Consider the following 21,256-nt stretch of genomic DNA (forward strand, 5'->3'; position numbering starts at 1 on the left):
TTCCCAAACCATTGCAGGCTCATTTTGACAGGCTCTGGCAATCTCAGTCCAGCTGGGTTCACTCTGAGCGGTCCCCTGTCCCTTTGTGAATGGCCACAGAAGCTTTCACTCTTGCTCTGCGTTCTAATAGCCCCTCTTGCATGGACTGTGCCAAAGCAGTGCTTCAAAATACTCGTCCATATCGTGTGGCTTTTCTTGCTGCAGTTTCTGTTCTTTTTTATTGTAGGATCTGGAGATTCACCGCTAGAAGATGATGAAGTCGTGTATTCAGACGCTAAATATAAAGGTGAATGCTTTGCTTATGTGCTAATGAAGACCTGCTGATGCCAGGAGAACTTTCCCTCTTGCCCTGCAGAACCGATTATAATAAAGTGACCAGACAACACATTTTCACTTGTAATTGCCTGTCCAGAAAAGAAAATGTTTAAAAAGTAACATGCATATGCTCCCATTTGAAAGAAAATACAGAAAAAAACAAATGAAAGAAAACTAAAAGCATTTGAAAATCTCTGAAGTGCTGCCCTTCAGCACCCCAGTGGTCATTTTATTCTCATCAATTTCTTTACTATCCTTACTTCTGCAAAGCCAAGCTCTAGCTGATGAAAGTGAAAATCAAGCCATGAGTTCTACCTAATTCATACATTACAGCCAGACTTATCCTGAGTAAACCTTCCAAGGTCAAATCTGGACCCAGTGCTGCTAATGTACTGAGATGAATGGAGAATGAGAAAACTTGATTTTCATAAGCTCGTTTCATTGTGCTCTTTCTGAGTGTGGCTTGGCTCCTGAAATGATGAGTTAAGTGTGTTGACCAATGAAACTTTAATGATAAAGAATTCCATCTCTACACATTTTCAGCAATCTACCCATTCCAGCAGGTATAAAAAGCCTAATCAAGAACCTTCTATGCAGGCTCAGGTAAGTATGTCCATAAATATTTCCTACCGGTGAGTTGTTTCTCTGAAACTTGAGTCCTGAGAAAAGTGAAGGTAAATTTAGATTATTCCTTGCTGAATCCAGTTCCTTTTACATTTGAGAAATAATTTGAATAAAATTGCTTAATAAAGTTCCATCATGGCTTTTTGTCCAGGAAATTTGTCTATATTTTGGCAAGAGCACTCCCCTGATCTGTCATGATGTATCTAACTTATAGGAAGATCAGGGTAGTACTGGCCATTCTTTGGTTGGAGAAAGTCCTTCAGTTGTTTTCTACACAAGTGAACAACCTTTCTAATATAATGACTGGTACCTATGTCCAGGTGTGTTTCCTACCGTATTCCATGTTTGCTTATGACCTGTGAGTACAAATACTCATTCCTATCCATAGCTCCTGTATTATTGCCTCAGGAATTAACCAATCAAAGCACAGACTTGTTAATGAGTTGTTTGGAGTAAGGTGGTTTTCCTATTCGTAACACTTAATTGATTGAGAGTTTTTTAAAAAATCTTCCTAAAACACATGCGTGCCCATGTGACCCTTCACATGTACAAGAGCCATTGTGTAGTGCCCTTGGATCATTGTTCCCAGTCTTCATCCTCCCTTCACAGCATTGGACGTATGGAAGGTAGACCAGATGGCCAAAATATGTGCCTGTCCTAGAATTCACCTCAAATGTTTAAGAATATATACTTCTTAGGGAATTGTTTTCATTGTCAGTTATTTTTAAATTCTAAAACTTAGAGGCAAACCATTATTCACCAGGGGGTTAGTTGTAGATCCTCAGGCCCCTACACAGTGTCTGGCACAGAGTATGTACTCAGTGTTTTTGGAATTAAATTTATGATATAAATCATAATGTATAAAAGAAAGAAGATATGAAATGTAACCAACACTTAATGTGGCAAGCCTTGCTTTTGATTCTTTTACTTGGAATACCATTCTGTCTTCACACTAATGGAGGGGAGGGGGAAGACATGTAGAGATATGATATTGTTGCTTATTTACAGATGAAGAAAACACAGATTAGAGAGGGGAGGTGACTTGCCCAGACTCACACAGTTAGCAAAGATTATGTTTGGGTCTAAACTCCAGATGTTTTAGCTCAACATCCAGAGTTTACTAGTGGTTCGTCAGTCTGCTACATGATACTGCTTACCCCCAGGAACTCCACAATGGCCCAGGGAGATGAGAAAGCTTTCCAGAAGAATCAATTTTAGGTCTCTTCCTAAATAAACTGTCTTAATTGAAGCAGCATAAGAGCGTCCTTTCTGTAAATCTCTATTTTAAACATTTTGCTAATTCACTTTTTTAAACATTTATTTTAAAAATTATTTTTAAAAATTAATTTTTATTGGAGCACAGTTAATTTATGAAGTTGATTTGTTTTCCACTGTACAGCAAAGTGAATCATTTAATACACACGTACTTCATGGTATTTGCATGCACTTCAAATTCAAGTCACTCAGTGACTTTTTCATTACTGTCGCTGCAGGGCTGTTAAAATGTCAAAATACCTTCCAAAGATTTGTCTTGGGAAGTAATCCAAAAGAAAATCGTTTTGGAAAAAAAAAAATAAAAACAAGATTCTTTCCCCCACATGTTGAGAACAGCACAGCTTTTGGATAGGTAGCCAGCACTGTTTTTTAGCTGTGTGAAGGCTCAGAATATCTTAATTAAAAAAAAAAAGAAAACTGCTAATGGCCTGGTTGTACTGAAATATGTGAATTTGTGATACATGTATATGCCCATCATTCTGTAATGTACCTGCTAGCCTTAAACATTTGTCCTGGGCACAGTTGTGGAAAAGACAACCGCAATATGTGTGCTAAGCATTGTGGATCTGCTGCCTGACATTAATTTACTCTAAGACCCTGTACTTCCTAACCTCACATCAAAGTCCAAAGGCTGGAGGATGTGAGTGTTTTCAACATTTGAGTGAATAATGAGTAGATAATTGGATGCCCTTCCAGGTTGTAAATCTGTGGAATTATGATTGGGACCCATAATGTAAAAAGGATTTGCCTTTAGCTGGAAGGATTATGAGAGACTACACAAACTTATCAGTCAGAAGGAGTAAGGAGGTAGGCGTGGGTGTGAGATGGGTAGGAGGGCAGAGAGGCATAATTTGAATTTGAATCTGAATCATACAACTGCAAAGCTAGATGGGACTTTTTTTGGACATTTTCAAACTGGTATAAAATTTGATCAGAATAAAAATAAACATTGTATTGGGTTGCCCAAAAAGTTCATTCAAGTTTTTCTGTACCATCTTAGAGAAAAACCCAAATGAACATTTTGTCCAATGCAATAGATGGGACTTCTAAAATAATTTCATCTGATTCCTTACTTGTGTAGGTTAGGAACCTGAGTCCCTGAAAAGTGTTTTGAATTACTAGGAGATGATAGAGTTAGATAATATGAGCCCAGTCCTCTTGACTTTGCCCAGTATCTAACATACGCTACTGCTGCTGCTGCTGCTAAGTCACTTCAGTCGTGTCCGATTCTGTGTGACCCCATAGACGGCAGCCCACCAGGCTCCCTCGTCCCTGGGATTCTCCAGGCAAAAACACTGGAGTGGGTTGCCATTTCCTTCTCCAATGCATGAAAGTGAAAAGTGAAAGTGAAATTGCTCAGTCGTGTCAGACTCTTTGTGACCCCATGGACTGCAGCCTACCAGGCTCCTCCATCCATGGTGTTTTCCAGGCAAGAGTACCATATGCTACTAGCTCACGGTTTTCATCACCTCCCTCTGGGTCTCCCGTATTCCTTCTCACCTCATCACCCTTCTGCCCAGTTGGGGATTTCATTTGCTCTCTCTGGAGCCCAGTTCTCAGTCCAGGATTTCAGTTTGGCCTGTGAGATTGTGACAAAAGGGCAGTGAAGGGGACCAGTTGGCAGGAGAAGAGGCTGGAACTAGAGAAGCACAGAAGCGTTGCAGTCCAGAAGGGGAACTTAGAGGAAGTGAAGTAGTGGGAGAGTTAGGGAAAGGGGGCAGGGAAAAGAGGACAAAGACAAAGAGGTAAGGCCACAGATGACTTTTAAGATCTAACACTGTGGAAGTCCTTTGTGGACTATACAAAGTGCTTCTTTGAGCTTTAAAACACTAAGTACATTTTGGAGATTCCTTGTGGGTGGTCTTTCTTATTACAGTTAGAAAGGAAAGGCAGAAATAGGGAGGGAGAAATATATATCACTTCTAGTAGTGATAGAAACCAATAGGTTCCAAGTCTTGGAGTGGCATCTATGGATTTTTTCAGAATTTATGGTAAGGACTTTTGATTATAGAAGAAATATCCACAGCTTGGCAGTACTAAGCAAACATACCCCCAAAGGCTTTTCATTTGTCTGTGATCTTGAAATATCTTAATTTCGTGGCTTACCGGGACCATCACCAAAGAAAGAACTGAAACATTTAAAATCGGTTCAAAAATTATTTTATACTTAGAAGAAAATACTGGAGATAGTCTGTTGTTTTGTACTTCAGGGTCAGATTCTTCTCATTTTAAAATGTTAGCACATACAGACTGGATGTGTAAACCCCAGAGGAAGGAAACTTCATTCCAGAAAGGGCTGGAGGCCTGGTGTAAGCTCCTGCAAGTCTGTATCCACGTGGTCAAACTTAATCAACTCTAGACTGAGCCTGGGACAACACTTCTCCCAAGGAAGTCCAGGAAATACTGCTTGAGTCTCTACCTTAGCACCCATTTGAAGCTGCCTGCAAAGCATAATATGATGAAAATATTAGCCAAAGGCGATGTCAAAGCACATAAGTTGAAAAAAAAGGAAAACAGTCTATGCACGAGACCTGGACAGGAAGGACTGTTGATTTTCATGGTTGAGCAGCAGCCAGAAACACAAGTCAAATAGGGAGTTTCCTGCGTGGCCACATGATGGCGCACGAACCTCACTCACTGACAGCTCAGGTGCTAGGGGGAAAGTGAGGAGCATGGCAGCAGCGGGGAGGGGATACCTGTTCAGGGTATGGAGAACCTGACAGACTTGAGGGAGCTCGTCTCTGGTCCCCACTGATGTGTAGTGGGCACTGTGGGAACTTTCCAGGAGCTAGTCTTGTCCTGCTAATTTTATGGCTTTCAGCGAGCACCTACTAAAGGCCCAGGGAGAAGTTCTAAAGTATGTGTCGCCCTAAGCTGTACTCTGGTCAACTACAAGACCGAAATCAAAACACCCTGGAGCTTTGCCGTTGGAGAAGGGTGTCATCTCTTACCTGAAGGGGGCTTAACTGCAGACATCTGAAAAGGGAGGTTGCTTCCCAATGGGGAGTCCCTGTTCTGTGACTTTAAGCCCAAATTATATCCTGTGGCAAAACCCTGGAAATTGTTGCTGTATCCACACTCATTAAGATGGGATTACGTGTCTTTACAGCAACTATGATACAAACTTGGAAAAAAAATCTAAATTGACCAATTATTAACTCCCTGCCGTCATATATGGATGGTTGGGGTTAGAGTTCATAATGGTAACAGTTGCTCTCAAGAGAATTCTGTCTCTAGTCAAGGGAAATATTCAAAAGAACAAGCATTCATTGAGCATTTACTATGTGCTAGACACTGTGCTAGTTGCTTACTATGCATTTTTTTCAGTCCTTATAAGAGTCCTATGACATAGTTAGGAGTATCCACTCAGAGAGGTTAAGTAATTTGTCCAATATCACACAGCCACCAATGGAGGAACCTAGACCCATACTCAGATATATCTGACACCTAGTCCCGTGATCATAACCTCCCCACCCAGAGATACCTTATAAGACATGGGGCACTATTTGGAGGTCCAACATCTGAAATGCAGCCAGTCAGGGACTTCGAGACTGAAAAAGACACATTTTCTGAAGATGTCATTTTCTGTTTCTCCTTTTCCTTTGTTTCTGCTCCCTGTAGACATCCCGTGGTGCTCCCCCATCAAGGTGAAGTACGGGGATGTGTACTGCAGGGCCCCTCAAGGAGGATACTACAAAACAACCCTGGGAACCAGGTGTGACATCCGCTGCCAGAAGGGCTATGAGCTGCAGGGTTCTCCCCAGGTGATCTGCCAGTCAAACAAACGGTGGTCGGACAAGGTCATCTGCAAGCGTGAGTAGCCTGGCCCCGTGTGGGAGACCTCAGGGCCAATCAGGGCCAAAGTTCTTCTTTTGTTTATTTGTTTTAAAGATTTTTTTTAACGTGGACCATTTTTGTTGTTGTTATTTGGCTTTTTCGTTATTTGGTTTTGTTTATTTGGCTGTGTTGCAGTATGTGAGATCCAGTTCCCTGACTAGACCTGCTTCCCAGGGATTGAACCTGGGCCTCCTGCATTGGAAGCATGGAGTCTTAGCCTCTGGACCTGATGGTGGACCATTTTTAACGTCTTTACTGAATTTGCTACAGTATTGCTTCTGTTTTCTGTTTTGGTTTTTTTGCCCCAAGACGTGGGATCTTGGCTCCCCACCCAGGGGCTGAACCTGCACCCCCTGCATTGGAAGGTGAAGTCTTAACCCCTGGACTGCCAGGGAAGTCCTGGGGCCTAAGTTCTTTTGCTCTGAGATCAAGGATTTTTACTGAATGTTTTGTGGGCTGTGATGAGAAAAACTCCTTTGTGAGCAGAAGCCAATGTGTTCCTAAGATGTGGCAGAAGATGACACATTTCAGACAGAGAGGTGTGATTGTCTGTTTGGAAAGGGGGTGAGAACAGAGGTTTGTTTTGCACTATATTATGTCTGTTTAATGAGTGCTGGACCCTGGAAAGGTGTTGGGGATTGAGAAACAAGACACATTCTACCATCAAGGGCCATCTGCCATCAGGGGTCTCACGGAACAGCATCAGAGACAGCAGGCAGAGGAGTAAACCACAGCATAAGTGCAAGAATGGTGCTCTGGCCCACTTCCAAGCTCCTGCTTTATGGGAGGCAGATGGTGATTGCAGCCATGAAATTAAAAGACTCTTGCTCCTTGAAGGAAAAGCTATGACCAACCTAGACAGCATATTAAAAAGCAGAGACATTACTTTGCTGACAAAGGTCTGTCTAGTCAAGGCTATGGTTTTTCCAGTAGTCATGCATGGATGTGAGAGTTGGACTATAAAGAAAGCTGAGCACCAAAGAATTGATGCTTTTGAACCGTGGTGTTTGAGAAGACTCTCGAGAGTCCCTTGGACTTCAAGGAGATCAAACCAGTCAATCCTAAAGAAAATCACTTGTGAATATTGAAGGACTGATGCTGAAGCTCCAATACTTTGGCCACCTGATGCTAAAAGCCAACTCATTAGAAACGACTCTGATGCTGGGAAACATTGAAGGCAGGAGGAGAACGGGAGGACAGAGGATGAGATAGCTGGATGGCATCACCGACTCGATGGACATGAGTTTGAACAAGCTCTGGGAGTTGGTGATGGACAGGAAAGCCTGGCATGCTGCAGTCCATGGGGTCACAAAGAGTTGGACACAACTGAGTGACTGAACAACAACAAATCAGTAAGCAAATGGAAAAAGAAAACACTACCAAAAAGGGCAAAAATCAAAACCAGGTGCAACATAAAAGAGAAAATGCAAATGGCCAAGAAACCAGGGAAGAAAAGATTTGCCTCACTAGTGTCAATGAAAATAATCAATAAACAATCTATAATAGAATAGAAGAGAGTTTTATCTGAGCCAAACTGAGGACTCTGTGGTGACCCAAGGATAAAAGAGCAGATAAAACCAAGGAGGGCCTTGGAATGCAGGAACGGAAAATCCAGACCCTTAGCGTCCTTCTCTCCCCCATGTTGTAATTATTAACAGATTTCAGGTCCTCCTGAGCAGTGTAACCTGTCTTCCCTCTTGCCCCATAGGGAGAAGGTATTTGCCTTACTCTTCCCCCCACCCAGTATACATGCCTCATCCAATCAGCAAATGACCCACAAGACCCCTATCGCACTCCTTGTACCCTGGGTATAAAAGTGGACTAAGTTCCTCTGTTCAACGTCGGTTCTCCCTTGAGTTGGCCCGCTGTTCTGTCAGCATCTCCCACTCTAATAAACTTTATTTCCCTCTCAAAAAAAAAAAAAAAAGTGGTGCTCTGCCCTCGACTACTGGTAGTAGAGAAAAGTGCTCCTCCAAGAGGTAGAACTTAGGGAGGCAGGGAAGAATTACCCTCTGAATGATGCTCATTCCCTGAAAGGCACCAGGCCTCCGGGGAGAAGACTGTAAGCACATTTCAGGGGCTGACTTTGAGCTTCCTGAGAAGTTCTATCTCACTTGGGAAACTGCACATTGCACAGCATGGTTGAAGCACATTTGAGGTGCCGTTGCTTTTCCAGACCGCTGTCATGAATGGAGCACTTGGGTACCAATCGTTTCACATACATGCTGCTTTTGCAACAACACTGTTGATATGGGTGCCTTTAACTATTGGGGAAACTGGCGTTGGGGGCTGCAGCCGTGTGACCCAGTCTATGTAGGCAACTATGCCGTTTGGGTGACTATCCTGGACAGTGTGTGCTTCTCCCAGGTGTCCTGGATGCCCCGCTGCCAGTTGCTCTTCATGACTTGTACCGTCGATTGACCTTCCTCCAAGGAAGAAGAGGCTGTGCTCCATCAGAGCACTGTTTTCTCCATCCTAAAAGGGAGAGCATCCCCCATGGGCAGCCTCTAGCTGCCCAGTACTACTGATGGGTAAAGGATTCTGAAAGCCCAGCTACCATGCCTGGAGGCAGGGCAGACTCAGGTGTCAATCATGCTCCAGGGCTCCCCTGCGAGATCAGGCTGAGGCTCACGTGGCCTGAGATACCAGCTTGCCCCCCTTCCTCCTCTCCCCGTCCTGCCTCTCCCACCCTTCACTGGTCTTCCCTGGAAGCACAATCTTACTCCAAATCGGAGTTTGGAGCAGAGAAAGGTTTATTGCAGGACAAAGCAAGGAGAATCAGTGGCTCGAGCCCAAACTCACCCCGCCTCCCAACTGCCCGAAGGGTTTTAGCACAGCCTGTTTAAAGGCCAGGTGTGTGTGTGGAGGGGGAGTGGGTCTCAGGGTACATGAAAAGTTCATGCACAGTTCTTGGATTGGTTGATGGTGAGGTAACAGGGCGGTTAACATTATAGGCGCCAGGGGTCTCGGGCCATCAAGTAGTTCATTGCACCCACTTGGTGGTGGTTTTAGCATTTGAAAAACTCAGGGAGTGTGCGTCAGATACTATTATCTGGGTCTTCAGAGAGGAGTTAGTGTGGAGGATATGGGAAGAAGTCTGCCTCCCCAAAGGCCCCATGGCGTCCTGCTTGGTGACACCATCCATCTTTTCTCAGACTTCTGTCTGCTTTATTTCAGTTAACTTCCGCCTATGCTTTCAGTTTCTGGACTCTGAAACTCTGTGACAAAAACTAAGACATGCTGAATCTCTGGTTTTCTCTTTTTCAGAAAAGCGATGTCCTACCCTTGCCATGCCAGTGAATGGAGGGTTTAAGTGCATCGACGGTGCCTACTTTAACTCCCAGTGTGAGTACTATTGCTCACCAGGATACACGCTGAAAGGGGAGCAGACAGTCAGGTGTATGGACAACAAGGCCTGGAGTGGCCAACCAGCCACCTGTGTTGGTAAGAAAATATCACCAGTCCTCAGGAGGCACCTACTTTGGGAGGAGCAGGGCATGTCCATACAGTGGATTTAAAATTTTTATGTATCTATCTCCACCCAGTCTTAGTTGCAGTATGCAGGATCCCTAAATTGCTGCATGCAAACTCTTGGTTGAAGCACGTGGGATCTAGTTCCCCAATCACAGATGGAACCTGGGCCCCCTGTATTGGGAGCACAGAGACTTAGCCCCTGGACCACTAGAGAAGTCCCCATAAAGTGGATTTTAAAGGAAACACCTGTGTTCCATGTGTGAAGCCTAAGGGCCCAGTTTTGCTTTTCGTGGTTTTCTTCATCCCTATTTCTCTGGCTCAGCACAGATCTAGCCTCAGTCTCTTTGCTTGAGTTGACTTCACAGCTCATGGCTTTCCCGTGACTTGTGTCTCTCTCGGATTGTGATCAAGGCAGCTGGAGGCTAGCAGAGAGAGGTGCGGGGCAATCCTGCTATTTTAGTGCCGGGGTGTGCCCTGTAGCATTGAGCAGAGTTGTTGACATTTGGCTGGATGGTCCTGCGGAGAGCAGCTCTGTGTCTTTCAGCCCACAGACATAGTTCCTTTGTTAGCAACTCTGGGAATCAGCAAATGCTCAGTGTGCTAAACTGGCAGGGATTTGGCTGTCTTCCCTGACTCTGGGTTTGTTGGCAGTAGTTCTTAGTTGTGGTTCTGGGGAGCCTTGGCCGCAGCCTCGCTGGAAATCTTTTTTTTTTTTTCTTTTTAATTAATTATTTTTGGCTGCACTGGGTCTTCGTTGCCTCTCTCGGGCTTTGCTCTAGTTGCAGTGAGCAGGGGCTACTCTTGGTTGACAGTGTGCAGGCTTCTCTTGTTGCAGAGCACAGGCTCTAGGGCACACATACTTTGGTAGTTGCAGTGTGTGGGCTCAGTTGTGGCATACAGGCTTAGTTACTCTGTGGCATGTGGAATCTTCCTGTATCAGGGCTCGAACCTGTGTCCCCTGCATTGGCAGGCGGATTCCTATCCACTGTGCCACTAGGGAAGTCCTCGTTGTAACTCTTTACACATGCAAATTCAGGGCCCCACCCCAGACATGCTGAATCACAAACTCTGGGCATGGGCCCAGCACTTGGCACTAAGGAGCCTTCTAGGCCATTCAGAAGAGCTTAAAGGGAGCCACTGATCTAAGACAGTGCTTCTCCAGCTTGGGGATCACCTGGGAACCTTGGTAAAAATGTAGCTTCTGCTTCAGGAGATCTGGGGCAGATTCTGGGGTTCTGCTGGACCCCGCTCTAGACAAGGTTTCTGAATCTTGGAACAATGGATATCTGGTGTCCGATAATTATTTGTCATGGGGTCCTGTCCTTTGCACTCTAGAATGCTTAGAGCCTTGGCTTTTACCCACTAAATGCCAATGACATCTTTCCCCAGCTCCCACGTGTGACAACCAAAAATGTCTTCAGACATTGTCCAGTGTCCTTTGGAGGGAAGAGGAGATGGAGGAGAAAAATCACCCCTTCTTTGAGAATCACCCATCTCTGAGCAGTGGATACCCACCCTGGCTACTTACTAGAATCACCTGAGTATCTTTTAGAACCTAGCCATGCCTTGATCCCGGGGCTTCCGGGATCTGTGGTAAAGAATCCACCTACAATGAAGGAGACCTGGGTTCAGTTTCTGGGTTGGGAAGATCCCCTGGAGAAGGAAATGGCAACCCACTCCAGTATTCTTGCCTGGGAAATCCCATGGACAGAGGAGCCTGGTGGGTTGCAGTCCATGGGGTTGCAAAAGTGTCGGACATGACTTAGTGACTGAACAACAATGCACCTTGGTTTTACCCTAGAGATTCTGATTCAGTTAGCCTGATGTGGGATAGCTGGAGGAGGCAAGTGGCATTTATAAAAGCTTCCCAGGTGATTTTCATGCATAACCAGACTCAGGACCATCGTCTGAGAGCAGTGGATCTCAGAGAGTGTGGGCTCCTGACCAGAAGCTTTAGAAATGCACATTTCCAGGCCTGCAGGATTGTCGATGCTGGGGTGGGGCTTAGCAATCTGCATTTTCACAGGCCCTCCAGGACATTCTGATGCTCTAAAGGTTGAGAACCTGCCTTGGAACATCAAATTTGGGAAGAACTTTCGTACCTTTTGGAGAAGGAAATTGCAACCCACTCCAGTATTCTTGCCTGGAGAATCCCATGGACAGAGAAGTCTGATGGGCTACAGTCTATAAGGTCGCAAAGAGTCAGACACAACTGAGCAACTAACGCAACACTTAGTACCTTTTAACACAAAATAGTGCCCAGCAGTTTGAGCATCAGCAGGAAGCCTGTTAGAAATACAGACTCTTGGGTCCTATCCCAGACCCAACAGATCGAAAGCCACATTGTAAGAAGATCCCCAAGGGATTCCTGTGTCCTTTTAAAGTTGAGGTAGACTGCCCTGGGACAGTGGTTTTTAACTCTAGCTGCAGTTTAAATCTGAGTATCTGGGGCCCTGGCATTTTTCCAAAACTAATCCAGGTAATTGAAAACTACTATCCCAGGAGACTGTTGACTCATAATGTGTTAGTGCTGCCAGGACCTAGCCTAACAGAACATTGTAGTCCAATCCCCCTTCTGCGGATAAGGCCTTGACTTTGTTGATGTTGCATAGAGCCAAGCCTATGTCTCCGGGCTTTTAGGCTCAAAGTCCCTGAATCCAGCTACAGCTCTGGCACAGAGATGGCAAGGCAGCTGACCGCAGGAGCCTGGCTCCTACCCTGCTTGGGTCTGCCCATCCTGCAGAGAACCATTCAGCTTGGTCTGCGCCTGCCCATTCCCCCAAGGACTCCTTCCTGACAGCTCAGCATCTGGGCAAACAATTCAGGGATGTGACTGAAACTGGATGCTGCCCTCTGGGGGCAGTTGTACAACAGCTTCTCTGGCCTTGGTCCTACGGTGTCTTCATGACGGTACCACTGTCCACTGTCTCCCTTGGCAGCATCGGTCATCCTTTTTCTTCAGTTATAGCCAGGGGACTGACCCGAGATGTGAGCCTTCTACATCTTCTATATCACAGCCCCGGACCTTACCTTATATCCATCTTAACAAGAGCACCAGGTCCAAGTAATTTCTCAGATAACTGACTCGGATTTATTCCTGGCTTCTCTTTTTCTATGATTTAGGTGGGAGTTTGAATTGATCAGTGATTGGGAAGATAGAAACCATTATAGGTGTTTCCGACAGAGGAGACATTAATACAGGCCAGTGGTTACAAACATAGGAAGGGCTGGAGGAACAAAAGAGGAAAAAGACTGTTGCCAGACATTATGTGTGTGTGCACTCAGTCATGTCCGACTCTTTGTGACTCCATGGACTACAGCCTGCCAGGCTCCTCTGTCCATGGGATTTCCCAGGTAAGAATACTGGAGTGGGTAGATTCTCCAGGCAACCTTCCTGACCCAGGGAAGCGTCTCCTGAATTGGCAGGCAGATTCTTTAGCACTGTGCCATCTAGAGATTAGTTAGAGCAGAAATCCATCCCAACCAAGGGCTGGGGGGAGCAAAAGTGGCCTCGTGGTGTTACCCAAAGTCCATAAACTCACCCTGAGGCTGACATGTCTGCAGCTGACACCATCATGGATGAGAATGAAGTCAGGAGCCCAGGAAACCTTCATGAAAGCCCCTACCAGAAGCCTAATGGCTTCCCTCTTCCTCCTGCCCTCTGTCCTCATGGGAGTGCCTCCCATTGGCAAAGCTAGCTGGCACCCAGCTGGCAGGAGGAGTCCAAGACATGTCAATTTGAGAATTTCAGTACAGGCAGTAAAGATTTCAGTGCAAGCGATGATTTTAAAAAAATTGAGTGCCAACAGAATCTGTGCCACAGAAGCCTTTTACTTCCTTTTATTTATTTATTCTTTTTTGGGCGGTGCTATGTCTTTGTCACTGCACATGGACTTTCTCTAGTTGTGCTGAGTGGAGGGCTACTCTCTAGTTGTGTCACACAGGTTTGGTTGCCCCAAGGCATGTGGAATCTTCCCGGACCAGGGCTCGAACCCGTCTCCCCTGTACTGGCAGGCAGATTCCCAACTACTGGACCACCAGGGAAGTCCTTAGCAGCCTTGCTCTGAGGTTTTAGACATCTCCCTGTAAATCACTGTAGTTCTCAGTGAGGAGGAGCCTGCAAAGTGGGCCTGCTCAGCCATGCATGTAGGATAGTGCTCAGGCTGTGAGCTCCAGGCACTTTTCTAGAAGGATGTGACCTGAGGCCAGATGTTGAGGTCAGAAGAGCCCCTCCCAGATGTTGCTTTCACTCGCTGCCTGGTGCCTTGGAATGTGCAAGCTAGCTCTTCAGAACACTCCTCTCCACTGCCACCGCCTCCCATCCCCTGCTTTGAATGTCTGTTCCCTCACATTGGAAGGGGTAGAGGTGATAGGAGAGGAGGAGATACTCGAAAATCTCCCTGCTGAGCAAACACTGGCAGAATCCTCCAGGGATCACAGTGTTCAGATGTCCAGATTGTGCGTAACAATGGAAAGAAATTGCTGATTGTTCTCAAAAAGCAACAAGCATGTCTTAAGCCGGACCAGATGGGCCTGGAACCTTCCCAGAGGGAGAGAGAAAAAACTAAGAAATGAACCCCAATTCCAAGGGACTGATCTTAGAGTGGAACAGGGCAAGATTCAGGCATCTTTGGGGGTAGGGGAATTTGTGCATGCAATGTGGGGGGTAAAAAGGAGATCAGTGATCAGTGAGCTCCCAGGAAAAACAAGAGAAATAAGACACAGCAAGCAGGCAAATCTTTCTTTGATTCTGTGACAGAGAAGCTGGAGTTTGTCCCCTGTGAATTTTACTCCAGGGATGTCATGAACTCTTTGGCTTTCAATGTATTACTAAATGAGTTTATTGACTTGGTGTGTTGGCAGGGCTCGGGGGTCTGTGAGCACAGCTCGGCGCCTCAGCCTAGTTTTGGAGCTGACACATGGTGGCCAAGGAATTCTCAGATTTCTACACTGCCTTGAGCAATGCCTCTAGGCCCAGCTGTGCTGAGTGCTAAGAAAGTCCGTCCAGTTCTCCTTCAGATCTGGAGGGAAGAGAAAACTCTGGGCTGGCTTTTGATGCTGAGGTGGTCAGTTCTGTGGTCTGGCTAATTTGAAAGGACCACAAGTCAAAATTCATTCTCTTAGGCAGCCTACACTCTGGCAGTAGACTCAATGTCCATGGTTATTTTAAAAACAGATATAGATAGAAATAAGTCAATGTAGTAGACAAAGAAAAACATACTGCAAATTGCAGGAGGGTAAAATATTTAGAGAGCCACAACTTCCATGATATATATATATATATAAAAGAACCAAACCCATAGACTGTAACAGCTATTGTTTTGGGGTATATTTTTTTTCTTTCTTTCTATTTTTAGTCCTTTCCAGTTACATTGGCATGTAGATATAACAATGGACAGTTACAATTACAGGTCTTCTCCTTTGGACCAACACTTTTCCCTAGGCTAACAGGAAGAGAAAAAAAATTCAAGTAAATTTAAAACCCATGGACAATGAAAACCGAGCAAGTATCTTCAGATACACAGGGAGCCCTATTGAGATGTTTTAACAAAAGACCATGTACAAACCAACTTGCTTCCTGAAATTACTCTCTGCTTATTTTATATTTCCTGTGGAATAGAATAGTTGGAGAGTTAACACAAACGGAAGTCTGGAATAAAAAAAAAAAAATCTCAATTTGCAGTTTTAGATACGCAAATTGATGGACTACTTTTCCAGCTTCCCAATTATCTGACAGCTCAGTTGACCCAGTGACCCACAAGAAGTTTGCTAGGCAGAATGGTATTATTTCTAGAGATTCAGTTGAGGATACAAACGTCGTGGGGCTGAGAATAAATGTATCAGGGCATTGCTGTAAATGCTCTGAAATCATACAAAATTTTTCCCAGGTGGACAAATACACATTGATTTATAAACTTTTAGGAAGCTAGTTTCAGCTTTGCAACAAGTTGCTTGATTGAGATACTACTCCACTTTTTTTTTTTTTTTTGGCCACACTGCATGGTATGTAGAACTTGCCCAACCAGGGCATGCAGAATCTAGCTCTGTGATCAGGGATCGAACCCGTGTCCCCTGCATTGGAAACATGAAGTCTCCAGTGGTTACACTACCACCTTGGAAGTCCAAGATACTGCTCCACTTTTTAACCTGGCATGATTTTTAGCACAAATTAAACAGGTAAACTGTTATTGCACCACTGTAGTATATCTCCAATGAATTTTTAGTTTGGCATCTTTCTGATGAAGATAGTGACTTCCAGTTGTGGAGTTCTTTGCTTCTCAACTCTTTGGTCCATTGGGAAAGTTTCCTAATATCTCATATGGTGCCAAAGAAGTGGAAACCCTGTTCAGGGACATGTACATGGATTACAATCTAGCTGGGGGAAGCAAGCAATGAGGGAAGTTTTCAGTGGCCAGATTTGTTCTGCCTTGGTTAGTCACTCTCTCCCTGTGCCAGGAAATGACCACTTCTTCCCTCCATCAACAACCTCCAACTATTTTATGTTTGTGTCAGTAATCTATTGCTGCACAACCAACCACCCAGAACTTAGTGGCTTCAATCAACCATGTTATGGCTCATAGCTGTTTGGGTTGGTGATTTGGGCAGGGCTTGGTGGAGACAGCTCACCTTTGTTGCACATAGTAATGGCCAAGGCACATGTCTGGGACTGGAGGAGCCAAGACGGCTTCACTCCCATGTGCAGCATCTCACTCAGAGGTCACCATGCTGGCTGACATTTGAGTCCCTTTTTTCTCTCTCCCTTCATTTCTCACCTTCTCCACTTGGCCTCTCAAGTCAGATAACTGGGCTTCCTTAGATGGCAGCTGGCTTCTGAGATGGTAAACACAGAAGGTGCCAGACTCTTTAAGGGCCTACGCCTGGGACTGGCATAGAATCACTTCCCTTGCATTCTGTCAGTCAAAGTAAGTTACAAGCCAGGCACAGATTCAAATGGAGGGGAGGCAGACTCTACTTCTTGGTAGAAGGTTACTGTTGTTCAGTTGCTCAGTTGTGTCCAGCTCTTTGCAACCCCATGGACTGCAGCATGCCAGGCCTCCTTGTCCCCCACCATCTCCTGGAGTTTGCCCAAGTTCATGTCTATTGCATCAGTGATGCCATCCAGCCATCGCATCCTCTGTTGCCCTTTCTCCTCCTGCCTTCAATCTTTCCCAGCGTCAGGATCTTTTCCAATGAATCAGCTGTTGGCATCAGGTAGCCAAACTATTGGAGCTTCAGCATCAGTCCTTCCAATGAATATTCAGGATTGATTTCCTTTAGGATTGACTGGTTTGATCTCTTTGCAGTCCAAGGGACTCTCAAGAGTCTTCTCCAACACCACAGTTTGAAAGCATCAATTCTTCGGCGCTCAGCCTTCTTTATGATCCAGCTCTCACATCCGTACATGACTACTGAAAAAACCATAACTTTGACTAGATGAAACTTTGTTGGCAAAGTGATGTCTCTGCTTTTTAATATGCTGCCTAGGTTTGTCATAGCTTTTCTTCCAAGGAGCATGCATCTTTTAATTTTGAGGCCACAGTGACCATCCGCAGTGATTTTGGAGCCCAACAAAATTAAGTCTGTTTCCATTTTTTCCCCCATCTATTTGCCATGAAGTGATGAGACCGGATGCTATGATCTTAGTTTTTTGAATGTTGAGTTTTAAGTCAGATATTTTACTCTCCTCTTTCACCTTCATCAAGAGGCTCTTTAGTTCCTCTTCACTTTCTGCCATAAGGGTGGTGTTATCTGCATATCTGAGGTTAGTGATATTTCTCCCGGCAATCTTGATGCCAGCTTGTGCTTCATCCAGCCCGGCTTTCACATGAAGTACTTTGCATATAAGTTAAATAAGCAGCGTGACAATATACAGCCTTGATGTACTCCTTTCCCAATTTGGAATCAGTCCATTGTTCAATGTCCAGTTCTTCTACCTCTTGCTTCTAACTGTTGCTTCTTGACCTGCATACAGGTTTATCAGGAGGCAGTTAAGGTGGTCTGGTATTTCATCTCTTTAAGAATTTTCCCCTGTTTGTTGTGATCCACACAGTCAAAGGCTTTTCTGTAGTCAATGAAACATAAGTAGATGTTTTTATGGAATTCCCTTGCTTTTTCTATGATCCAACAGATGTTGGCAATTTGATCTCTGGTTCCTCTGCCTTTTCTAAATCCAGCTTACATCTGGAAGTTCTTGGTTCATGTACTTTTGAAGCCTAGCTTGAAGTATTTTGAGCATTACCTTGCCTAGCATGTGAAATGAGCATGATTGTGCAATATTTTGAATATTCTTTGGCATTGTTCATCTTTGGAATTGGAATGAAATCTGACAATTTTTAGTCCTGTGGCCACTGGTGAGTTTTCCAAATTTGCTGACAAATTGAGTTCAGCACTTTCATAGCATCATCTTTTAGGATTTTAAATAGCTCAGCTGGAATTCTGTCACCTCCAGTAACTTTGTTTCTAGTAATGCTTCCGAAGCCCACTTGACTTCACACTCCAGGATGTCTGGCTCTAGGTGAGTGATCACATCATCATGGATATCCGGGTCAGTAAGATCTTTTTTGTATAGTTCTTCTGTGTATTCTTACTACCTCTTCTTAATCTCTTCTGCTTCTGTTAGGTCTTTGCCGTTTCTGTCCTTTATTGTGCCCATCTCTGCATGAAATGTTCCCTTGATATTTCTTATTTTCTTGAAGAGACTCTAGTCTTTCCCATTCTTTTGTTGGTAGGAGGAACTGCATGTATATAAGGGGATTGTGGGTAGCCACCTTCCCAGGAAATTCACCAGAGTATTCTTTGTTAGAAATCAGAGCTTAGAAATCATTAGTGAAGTACATCTTGGAAGATGTCATACCAAATTTGAAAAAAACAGGTGTGGTTGCTTATATCCTATTTCCAGGTATATTAATAAGGCCAAAATCATAATACTTTAAGCAAGTTAGAACTTCCATTCTCTTATAAATATCCGGGCAGTGTCCTAGACCCAACCTCCTCCTCATTTGTTCTTCCACTCTCAACTTGCAGCTTTCATCTGCAATCGAAGATGGCTGTTCACAGCTCACCACTTCATACACATTCAAACCAGGGTGGAGGAAAAAGAAAGAGGAGAGTACCTCCTGCCACACACACACACACACATACCTTTTTAAAGCACAACCCAGAAGTTGCACATGTCGCTTTTTCTCACAGCTCACTGGTGGAACCCATCCCATGGCCATAGATAACTTGAAACAAGGCTTGGAATAGAATCTTTATTCTGAAGGGTCACAGGCCCAGGAAAACTTCTTTTCTTCTAAAGGAACGGACATATATGGGCTTTTCTCCAGTTTCAGAGAACGGGAGATACTCTTTACTTGTGGTGCGCGGGCTTCTCATCCTGGTGGCTTCTCTTGTTGCAGAGCATGGGCTCTAAGGTGAATGGGCTTCAGTAGTTGCGGCTCCTGGGCTCTGGAGCACAGGCTCAGTTGTGGCACATGGGTTTACTTGCTCCACGGCATGTGGAATCTTCCTGGACCAGTGATCAAATCTGTGTCTTCTGCATTGGCAGGCAAATTCTTAACCATTGGACCACCAGGGAAGCCCTCACCTTCTTTTTTATTTCCACCATCTATCTGGTAGACATAGTAAATATTCCCAAGTATGTAGTATAGCTTTGCAGATAACAGTGGTTGATACAGTGCAACATGTTTGTTTCTGGTATTTTATACACAGAGAAGAAACTAGACACAGAGGCAGGGGACAGTTTGTCAAATGTCTCCAGTGAGTGGGGCAGAGGCTGGGATGTTCATGAGAGTTGCCAGGTTGCCACACGGTAACTGGCCCTGCGGGCACTCTGACTCAACAAGGAATTGTGATCAGGTTTCTATAGTAACTTTGTTTATTTCATCCATGGAAATTTATAATAATGTAGAAATAGCAGTGATGGCCACAGCTGTGTAATAATAAGCTTCAGTTTCTGGAGCATCTGCTGAAGTGCAGGCCAGCTGAAAAAGGGGGCCTGATGCTTGAGAATGTGACAGGAGCCCGCTCTGCTGCTGCTTTTCCAGGGTTTATGGACAAGGTGGATGTGATGACCAGGAAAGAATGTGTACGCAGAGGATGGAGGAAAATAACTAGCTCAGCAGTAGGCAGACACACAGAAGTCTTCGACTGATTAAAATAATTTAAAAACATGTGATCATGTCTTAAAATCCCAGACTGCAAAGAAGTTCCCAAAGAGAGGAAAGGCTTCCCAGACTATAAATGGGGATGATAATAACAAGACTTAGTCTAGTGGGCGGTGGCAAGAATTCAGTGAAATAATGCAGGGAGGGTACCTCACCTGGGCTGGGCAAGTAGGGGAGGGTCAGCAAATAAATATTAGCTATTATTGTTAGTGCTTTATTTCCTCTTGGTTCTTGTTTGGAAGAACACCGCTTCTGAAAAAGTAGGCCAAATTCAACTGATCATTGTCAGCTGTCAGAAGCTGGCTTTGGGAAGCTGAGACTCTTCACCCAGATAACCTAATTTGGAGCTGTGTTTGCTCAGTGTCAATATGTCTAGTTTATAGGGAAAACAACCCAGCCAGCATATCATCTAGATGTTTAGTTTACACGACACAAAGGGTAAGAATATCTTTTCACTCTGACAGTGTTGCTCCAAGAGAATATGGTAACACAAAGTGATCTTAGTAATATGGTAACACTAAGTAATCTTATATTGAAATCTATTTCCCTTCCTCCTCCCCTCCTTTATGGCTTTAATTTTTTTTCTAGATTCAGTATTGTTTTTCAGTCACTCTGTCATGCCTGACTCTTTTGCAACCCCATCGGCTGTAGCCCACCAGGCTCCACTGTCCATGGGATTTCCCAGGCAAGAATACTAGAGTGGGTTGCCATTTCCTTCTCCAGGAAATCTTCCCTATCCAGGGATCAAATCCATGTCTCCTGCATTGGCAGGCAGGTTCTTTACCACTGGGCCAGAGTACAGCATTTTTAGTTGAGATATAATTCATTTTCACACCCGCCTCTTTTAAAAAATATTTTTGCCCATGCCATGCAGCATGTGGGATCCTAGTCCCCTGATCAGGGATTGAACCTGCACCCCCTTCAGTGGAAGCACAGAATCCCAACCATGGACCACCAGGGGAGTCCCTTGGCTTCAATTTTTTAAAAAATAAATATGCTTTCTATTATGAGCTTGCTGACTGCATTTGGCCAGCAGGGGGCAGGTATTATATACATATCTTTCTGATTCACCCAAAGCTGAAAAATGTTCATCTGAACTATAAAAATATGTCTTCTATCACCTATCATAGTAAAAACAAAAAAAGGATTGTTTTTTAACATCTTAGCAACTGAAAATAGACACCTCTAGCTCATTTAAAGCAGCTTTCATTTCACCATCACGTTGATAAACTATAAATTCTAAGAAGCATATTTTTTTTCAGTTACTAGCCCTGCAATTAGCATGCATCTCACAATTGGTGACTTAGATTCAATAAAATATAGTTATTCACTTGAGGATTAGCATATTATGGCTGTAAATTCACACTCCACTGAAGCATGGCATTGAATGAAAATGAATTTGGATCGCTTAAGACACTACTTTTAACAAATTATTCATGATTTCTTACCCTAAATAAAGTGAGTTATTGGACAAGACACAAGAGAAAGTATATGAAGATTCGACTTGGTGCATTTAGTCTCTCAGAAATGTTTGTAATTCAGAATCAAATGACATTTCATTTTCA

At 44.2% G+C, this 21,256-nt stretch overlaps 1 protein-coding gene across 2 annotated transcripts in view; it reads left to right on the top strand.

Moving 5' to 3' along the window:
* The window catches only part of SRPX (sushi repeat containing protein X-linked), a 150,356-nt gene that overhangs the window by 62,348 nt on the left and 66,752 nt on the right, over window positions 1–21,256 (top strand). The window contains exons 2-4 of one of the 2 annotated variants that reach the window (XM_061410446.1): window positions 227–286; window positions 5,836–6,027; window positions 9,319–9,495. In XM_061410446.1, coding sequence (XP_061266430.1) covers window positions 227–286; window positions 5,836–6,027; window positions 9,319–9,495 — 429 coding nt within the window. The remainder of the gene's footprint in view (window positions 1–226; window positions 287–5,835; window positions 6,028–9,318; window positions 9,496–21,256) is intronic. The other variant, XM_061410447.1, reaches the window with a different exon arrangement.

Source organism: Bos javanicus, chromosome X (assembly GCF_032452875.1).
Source record: "Bos javanicus breed banteng chromosome X, ARS-OSU_banteng_1.0, whole genome shotgun sequence".
Classification (NCBI taxonomy): Eukaryota; Metazoa; Chordata; class Mammalia; order Artiodactyla; family Bovidae; genus Bos; species Bos javanicus.